This window comes from Lepidochelys kempii, unplaced genomic scaffold (assembly GCF_965140265.1).
Source record: "Lepidochelys kempii isolate rLepKem1 unplaced genomic scaffold, rLepKem1.hap2 scaffold_294, whole genome shotgun sequence".
NCBI classification, from domain to species: domain Eukaryota; kingdom Metazoa; phylum Chordata; order Testudines; family Cheloniidae; genus Lepidochelys; species Lepidochelys kempii.
The window spans coordinates 21,454-29,993 of NW_027333632.1; the positions used below are offsets into that span (position 1 = coordinate 21,454).

Sequence of the window (8,540 nt, forward strand, 5' to 3'; positions counted from 1 at the left end):
ACTCTCTGGACTCTGCCTGAGCCCCTCCCCCATACCATGAGGAGGGTGAAGCCCCACAGGGAGTCTGGGGACCCAGCTTCCCCCCTCACCCCTCTGCCTGCAGCTGGCTGTCAGCCTGCCCCATAGCATCCCCCTGGCTCCGGGGCTGCTGGAGAAGTGGGGGTCGCTGGGCGTTCTGTAGAGAATGGGGGAGCTCCTCACTTCCCCCTCCTTCCCTGCCCAGGCTGCAGCAACGGGCTCACGCATGCCCCCCAGCAGCCCCCCCACATGCCGGATGCAACGTGATGTTGGGGGGAGATAAGGGGCGGCCGATAAGCTCCTTTCGCAAGCGATTCACGTGGACTCACGAGGGGGGCTGAGCTCGTGGGAGATGCTGCCACCTCTGGGCTGGGGTGTGGGGGCTGCTTTAAAAGGGGACCCCTTGCCCCGGTGCCAGGATGCGGCACCTTGGGTGGGGTGTGGGGGGCTGGTTACACAGCTGTTTGGGACAGGAAGTGAAGGAGACTCCCACATCCTGGTATCACCCCAGTCCTCAGAGCTGGGGTTCAGCTGGAAGTAGGGGGGGCAGGGCCAGGCTTGGGGGGCAGCGTGACCTGCATGGATTCCTCCCTGGAGGGGGAAGGCCTCACGGCCTGGAGTTTCCTATCCCCGCTCACCGGGATGGGCAGGAATTGGGGGGGGGGGGGGGGAGAGGGGTGGGGGGGTTGGGGTCAGAGCCTGGTTAACAGGCTCCTGCCGGATGGGGCATGCTTGTGGGGTGTCTGGGGTGGGGGGCACAGGCCAGCGGGGGGAACTGGGCTGCCCCTCTGCACCGACTCCCCTTGGGGGCCTTGCCCCCCATCTCATGGCCAGGGGGAGGAACTGGTCCCATTCCCATACCCGCCCCCACTGCTCCCCCTCACGTTGGTCCGTGTCTCTTTCCTGGCACAAGTGTCTGATTGTGCAACGCCCGGCCCCGCCCCGCCGGGGGATTTCTGCTGTGAGCTCACCCCCCCCACCCCCCGTGCCGTATAAAACCGAGTGGCAGCCACTGGCCAGTGCAGACGCCCCGATTCCCCCCCCAGGCGCGCACGGAGCCCCCCACCCCCAGCCCCGAGGATGCTCACACTTGAATCGGCACCGTAAGTGTGTGTGTTGGGGGGGCAGAGTGGGGCAAAGGGCTTGTCCCCTCTAGGGGGCGCTGGCTCCAATCCACCCCCAGGGCAGGGGCCTAGCTGGCTCAGGGGGGCAGGGGATGGGGCCTGTCCCCTCGAGGGGGTGCTGGCTCCCCTCCGGAGGGTGGGGGGATGGGTGTGATGTTTCGGGGGTGGCCCCTGGCCCTCACCCCGGCAGGACAGAGGTGTCTGATCGGGTCTGCCCCTGAGCTGTGGGGTGGGGCAGCTGCCAGGCAGGGGTGGGGGGCGGGGGGCGCTCCTCTCCCCACAGTGCAAGTCATTTTGGGCTGGCCCCTCTCCCCTGCCCTGTCCCGACCCCAAAGACAGGTCACGCCCCCTCCCCCCTCTAGCCTGCACCTGAGGTGTGTGTATGTGGGGGGTGAGTCAGAGGAGGGATGTGGGGGGGCAGCTCTTGTTGGGGGCACTGGTGGGGGTCTGTCTGTGCAGAAGGATTTTGGGGGGGGTCTGTTCCCATGCACCAAAGCCCCCCCCCCCCGAGCACAGTGGCAGGTGCCCCCTTTCCCCACCCCTTCACTTTCTCTCTCCCCCCCATGCAAATTTGGGGGGGGGATTTGAATATTTCCTCTCTCTGGGGAAAGTGGAACAGAGACGAGTCATTTGCATGTGAAGGGGGGGGCTCCACCTGCCTGCTTCCGCCCCCTACCCTGGCCAGGCTGCTGCCCCCCCAGCCAGGCCCCTACACTCAGCGTCTGCTCTGCCCCCTGGCTGGGCCTGGGGCTGTTCCCACATGCTGGGGGTGGGGGTATGGGCCCCTATAGAGCTGGGGGTGGGGGTGTGGGCCCCTATAGAGCTGTGGGGGGCTGGGTTTGGTGCACTCCTCACCCCCCACTTTAACCTCTGCCTGCCCCCTGTCCCTGCAGGTTCGATGGGTCCCACTATGGATATACGGTAAGACCGGCCCCTGCACCCCCGAATTGCCTGTCTGTCCCCACTTTGCCCCACAGCTCCGCCCCCCCCAGCTCCCTTCACCCCTCATTTACATAAAACCCAGACACCCTCCCCCCCACTACCCCATTTCCTTAGACATTGTCTGTGGTGAAAACCCCACCCCTCAGGACTCCTGGGTTCTGTCCAGGCTGTGAGAGGGGATGGGGGCCCAGGCGTGGGGTGCGCTGGGCACCAGGACTCCTGGGTTCTCTCACCGGCTCTGGGAGGGAAGTGGGGTCTACTGGATGCAGGGAGTGGGGGTGGGGGGGAGCCAGGACCCCTGGGTTCTCTCCTGGCTCTGAGAGGGGAGTGGGGTCTAGTGGATGGGGCTGGGGGGATGGGTGCCAGGACTCCTGGGTTCTCTCCTGGCTCTGAGAGGGGAGTGGGGTCTCGTGGATGGGGCCGGGGGGATGGGTGCCAGGACTCCTGGGTTCTCTCCTGGCTCTGAGAGGGGAGTGGGGTCTCGTGGATGGGGCCGGGGGGATGGGTGCCAGGACTCCTGGGTTCTCTCCTGGCTCTGAGAGGGGAGTGGGGTCTCGTGGATGGGGCCGGGGGGTTGGGTGCCAGGACTCCTGGGTTCTCTCCTGGCTCTGAGAGGGGAGTGGGGTCTCGTGGATGGGGCCGGGGGGATGGGTGCCAGGACTCCTGGGTTCTCTCCTGGCTCTGAGAGGGGAGTGGGGTCTCGTGGATGGGGCCGGGGGGTTGGGTGCCAGGACTCCTGGGTTCTCTCCTGGCTCTGAGAGGGGAGTGGGGTCTCGTGGATGGGGCCGGGGGGATGGGTGCCAGGACTCCTGGGTTCTCTCCTGGCTCTGAGAGAGGAGTGGGGTCTCGTGGATGGGGCCGGGGGATTGGGTGCCAGGACTCCTGGGTTCTCTCCTGGCTCTGAGAGGGGACTGGGGTCTCGTGAATGGGGCCGGGGGCTTGGGTGCCAGGACTCCTGGGTTCTCTCCTGGCTCTGAGAGGGGAGTGGGGTCTAGTGGATGGGGCCGGGGGGTTGGGTGCCAGGACTCCTGGGTTCTCTCCTGGCTCTGAGAGGGGACTGGGGTCTCATGAATGGGGCCGGGGGGTTGGGTGCCAGGACTCCTGGGTTCTCTCCTGGCTCTGAGAGGGGAGTGGGGTCTAGTGGATGGGGCCGGGGGGATGGGTGCCAGGACTCCTGGGTTCTCTCCTGGCTCTGAGAGGGGAGTGGGGTCTCGTGGATGGGGCCGGGGGGTTGGGTGCCAGGACTCCTGGGTTCTCTCCTGGCTCTGAGAGGGGAGTGGGGTCTCGTGGATGGGGATGGGTGCCAGGACTCCTGGGTTCTCTCTCCGGGGGTGGGGCCTGGTGCTCGAAGGCGGGTTGGCTGCTCTCATTCTGTGCCCCTCCCCAGTTCCCCGAAGGCAGCTTGTATGACCTGGACTCCTGCAAACAGACCCCGAGCTTCCCTCACTACCTGATCGACGCCGAGGGCCCCACAGGTGAGACCCCCCCATGTCCCACCGAGCACCCTGCCCCCTGGGGCGCCATTGATTTCCCCCAGCGCGTCACAGCGCCCCCTGGCGGGGAGAGGGCAGGGACTCAGGGATTCCCCGTGACGTCACGGCTCTTTCTGCCCCCCCCCGGGGAGGGAAGGGGCGGGTTCGTATCATGCAAATTACATGGCTCTGGGATTTGCGTATTTCCAGCCCTGCAGGCCCGAGGGACACAAAGGGCCTTTCTCTGGGCTTCCTGGCCCCCCCCCACACACCTGGGAGCCGGACGCCTGGGTTCTCTGCCCAGCTCTGGGAGGGAAGTGGGGTCTAGTGGTTAGAGCAGGGGAGCTGGGAGCCAGGACACCTGGGTTCTCTGCCTGGCTCTGGGAAGGGAGCGAGGTCTAATGGTTAGAACGGGGGGGGGGGGGGGGCTGGGAGCCGGATGCCTGGGTTCTCTCCCCAGCTGTGTGAGGGGAGTGGGGCTGGTGGTTAGAGCAGGGGGGGCTGGGAGCCAGGATTCCTGGGTTCTCTCCCTATCTCATGCTGTCCCCCCGCCCGCTTTGCTTTGCAGACCCTGTTGTGAACTGGCTGGAGCTGCAGGATCTTGGCTACGAGGCCTTCGATTCGGGGCAGCTGGCCCCACTGCAGAATGTCCAGGTCTCCTACACGCATGGTCCCTACCCACAGCTCTCGCTGGAGGCCGTCTACAGCCTGGAGGGGGCGCTGCCAGCCCAGAGCCACCTGCCGCTGGACGACTACAGCGCCCAGGTGAGGGGCACTGCCTGGGGCTGGGGGCCAGGACTCCTGGGTTCTCTCCTGGCTCTGGGAGGGGAGTTGGGTCTAGTGGTTAGAGCGGGGAGTGGGAGGCAAATCCTTGCGTGCCCTGTGTGAGGGGCTTCATTGAAGGGGTCCTGGCTGGGGTGGAGGGAGGGGGGCTGGGGTGGGGGGCAGGGAAGGTTTTCTGTCATCTGCTCCAGGCGCATTCCCCTTGCTGGGCCCATTAAGCCCTTCTCCTGCTCCCCTCAGCCCTGTGCCCCCTACGGGCCCTGCCCCCCATCCGGCGCCCTGGCCAGCCCCCCGGTCTCCGAGGATGAGGAGTTCCCCCTGGAAAGCCCGGCCCTGGAGGTGTCCGACAGCGACTCGGACGAGAACCTGTCGCCAGAGGGGTCGCCCGGCTACGAGGCGGGTAGGTGCCAGCAGGGGGGGTGCCCCCGTGTCCCCAGGTCCCGGCCCGCTCGGTCCCACCCGCCCCGGGGAGAGTGGCAGGACCCGCCACATCCCGCCCGTAGGTGATCGTGACCCCCGTCCCCCCGACAGGTCCCGCCCGGTACGTGGACTTGACCCCGTCCCCCACCTCCCACATCCTGCCCGGGACACGGACGAGACCCCGTCCCGTCCCCACCACCACGTCCCGCCCGGACACGGACCTAACTCCATCCTGCCCCTCCACGTCCGGCCTGGAAGGTGGACGTGACCCCCCCCACCACCACATCCCGCCCGGTACATGGACATGACCCCGTCCCGTCCCCCCCACCACATCCCGCCCGGGACACGGACCTAACTCCAACCTGCCCCTCCACGTCCGGCCTGGAAGGTGGACGTGACCCCCCCCCCACCACATCCCGCCCGGTACATGGACATGACCCCGTCCCGTCCCCCCCACCACATCCCACCTGGTACGTGGACATGACCCCCTCCTCACATCCCATCCGGTACACGGTCGTAACCCTGTTCCCCTCTGCCTGTACCCCCCCGGTATGTGGATGTGCCCCAACTTCTCCTGCCTGAGACCCCGTCCCCCCCATACTGTACCCCTCTCTTTCCAGTGTGTAGATGTGTCTCCCACCCTTTGGCCTTCGCTGGCCTGCCCCTCGCAACCCTTAGACACAACCTGTGTCCCCCCCACCCCCCCAGACATGCCCACGTCCCTCGGGCTGGCTCCACCCCCTCCAGGTTTGTGTAGTGTCCTGGTCCACCCCCATATCCTCCCCCCCAGCACGTGGACACGGCCCCGTCCGCCCCCCAGCACGTGGACACAGCCCTATCCCCTCCGCTATATCCCACCCCTCCCAGCATGTGGACACAACCCCCTCTGCCCCCCCCCAGCATGTGGACACGCCCATGTCCACCCCCGCCAGCATGTGGACACGTCTCTGTCCCACCCCTCCCAGCCCATAAACACAATCCTGTCTGACCCCCCAACCTGTGGACACAACCTCGTCCGCCCCCCCCAGCCTGTAGACACAATCCTGTCTGGACCCCCCCAGCTTGTAGACACAACCCCGTCCCACCCCCACAGCCGGTGGGCACCTCCCTGTCCCGTCCCGCTCCTCCCCTCCCGTGATGGCCCCCTCCCCAATGCCCGTGGCCACCCCCCAGCCGGTGGGCACCGTCCCGTCCTGCTCCTCCCCTCCCGTGATGGCCCCCTCCCCAATGCCCGTGGCCACCTCCCAGCCGGTGGGCACCTCCCCGTCCTGCCCTGCCCCTCCCCTCCCATGGCAGAAGCCCCCCCCTTGATGCCTGTGGCCCCACCCCCAGCTGGGGGGCACCTCCCTGCCCCGCCCTGCCCCTCCCCTCCCGTGGCAGAAGCCCCCCCTTGACGCCCGTAGCCCCACCCCCAGCCAGTGGGCACCTCCCTGTCCTGTCCCGCCCCTCCCGTGATGGGCCTCCCCTCGACGCCCGTTGCCACCCCCCAGCCGGCGGGCACCTCCCCGTCCCGCCCTGCCCCTCCCCGCCTGTGGCAGAAGCCCCCCCCTTGATGCCTGTGGCCCCACCCCCAGCCGGCGGGCACCTCCCCGTCCCGCCCTGCCCCTCCCCTCCCGTGGCTGCGGCCCCCCCCGACGCCCGTGGCCCCACCCCCAGCCGGCGGGCACCTCCCCGCCCGCCCCGCCCCGCCCCGCCCCTCCCGTGGCTGCGGCCCCCCCCTGACGCCCGTGGCCCCCGCAGGCTCCCGGCGGAAGCTGCGGCTGTACCAGTTCCTGCTGGACCTGCTGCAGCGCGGCGCCATGCGGGAGTGTGTGTGGTGGGTGGAGCGTGAGGCCGGCGTCTTCCAGTTCTCCTCCAAGCACAAGGAGCTGCTGGCCCACCGCTGGGGGCAGCAGAAGGGCAATCGCAAGGCCATGACCTACCAGAAGATGGCCCGGGCCCTGCGCAACTACGGCAAGACGGGCGAGGTCCGCAAGGTGAAGAAGAAGTTGACCTACCAGTTCGGCCAGGCCCTGCTGGGGCTGCCGGGCGCCCAGGCCCCCTCGTAGGGGGCCAGGCCCCCCGGGCGGCGGGACTGGACAGTGCACTGAGTGGCCCCGGGGCGGGGGGGGGGGGGGCCCTGTGAACAGGCCGCCCTCCCCTCTCCCCCCCCGGCCCCCCGAAAGCCACCCCACCGAGGTCTCCCCCAGGAGCCAGGACGCCTGGGTTCCATCCTTGGCTCTGGGAGGGGAGTGGGGGCTAGTGGTGAGAGTGGGGGTGGGGGCTGGGAGCCAGGACGCCTGGGTTCCATTTCTGGCTCTGGGAGGGGAGTGGGGGCTAGTGGTGAGAGTGGGGGTGGGGGCTGGGAGCCAGGACGCCTGGGTTCCATTTCTGGCTCTGGGAGGGGAGTGGGGTTGAATAGATGTCGGGGGGGGGAGCCAGGACTCCTGGGTTCTCTCCCTGGCTCTGGCCAGGGCTCGTTTTAAATATTCTCTGAGGGGATTCGGCCCCTGGGGGGTGAATACAGAGAGCCGGGCGTATATTTAATGTTCTGCACAGGCACCTCAGAGTTTGTATAAAATCAGGTCTTTGTTTGTTTGTTTTTTAAGCGATTGAGTCTGTATCATTTTGTAAATTCCTAATAAAATCTTGTGAAAAATGGCTTGTTACCCTGGAATTATAGATCAAATTCCTAGGTGGGGAAAGGGGGGTTAGTGGGTTCGAGACGGTGGGGGTCGGGAGCCAGGACTCCTGGGTTCCATCCCCGGCTCTGGGAGGGGAGTGGGGGCTAGTGGTTAGAGCGGGGGGAGCCAGGACTCCTGGGTTCCCTCCCCGGCTCTGGGAGGGGAGTGGGGGCTGGGGGAAGGCAGTGAGGCAGAAGGGGGCAGGGACGGGAGGGGGAAAGACATGATTGCTGTTCCCTGTGGGGCTGGCCCGGGTGCATATGTGGGGGGGATTAACAGCCTTGCTGCTGGACCCCCGCAAGGAGGGCTTGGGGGGGAACTCCCTTCCCCTCCCAGCAGAGCCCCACGCTCCCCCCAGCTCCCCAAGGGCTGAGGATCCTGCTCTGATGCTGTGCCCCCCCCCGCCCGGGCTCCTGACCTGGAACTGCCCCCCCCCCCCCAGCTCACAGAGCCCTGGCCAGCAGGAGACCTCCCAGGTCTGACCCCCACCGGGAACTGACTAGTGCCCGCCCCATCTGCTGTCGGTCCCCAGGGGGCGCTGCAGCCCATAGGGAGACACCATCCCTTATTCCCCCCTCCCACCCCCCCCCCAGACCTCATCTGAATCCCTGGGATGGGGAAGGGGTCCCTGGGCCAGTGCTGAGATGATTGGGGGGGGGGGTATTCAGGGTATTCAGGACCCTTCGCCTGGCTGGGATGCAGCCCCTCTGGGGGGAGGCGCGGGGGGCTGGGTGTACGGGGACCCCTCGCCGGGCGCGGCCGGCTCTGGGGGGGAGGCGCGGGGGGCTGGGTGTACGGGGACCCCTCGCCGGGCGCGGCCGGCTCTGGGGGGGAGGCGCGGGGGGCTGGGTGTACGGGGACCCCTCGCCGGGCGCGGCCGGCTCTGGGGGGGAGGCGCGGGGGGCTGGGTGTACGGGGACCCCTCGCCGGGCGCGGCCGGCTCTGGGGGGGAGGCGCGGGGGGCTGGGTGTACGGGGATCCCTCGCCGGGCGCGGCCGGCTCTGGGGGGGAGGCGCGGGGGGCTGGGTGTGCGGGGAGCCCCCCCCGCTCTGCGGCATGCGGCGTATCCTGGCCCCCGGCCCGGGGATTAGGCAGCAGATGGCCGAGGTGCCTTGGAA

At 68.2% G+C, this 8,540-nt stretch overlaps 1 protein-coding gene across 1 annotated transcript; it reads left to right on the top strand.

The window, feature by feature from the left end:
- The first annotated feature begins 1,063 nt into the window (after positions 1–1,063).
- SPIB (Spi-B transcription factor) lies at positions 1,064–7,008 on the top strand. Its single transcript, XM_073327006.1, has 6 exons — positions 1,064–1,121; positions 2,036–2,063; positions 3,472–3,559; positions 4,125–4,321; positions 4,580–4,739; positions 6,500–7,008. The coding sequence occupies exons 1-6, from the start codon at positions 1,099–1,101 to the stop codon at positions 6,805–6,807; spliced, it is 804 nt and encodes a 267-aa protein (XP_073183107.1). The 5' UTR covers positions 1,064–1,098; the 3' UTR covers positions 6,808–7,008.
- Positions 7,009–8,540: the final 1,532 nt, after the last annotated feature.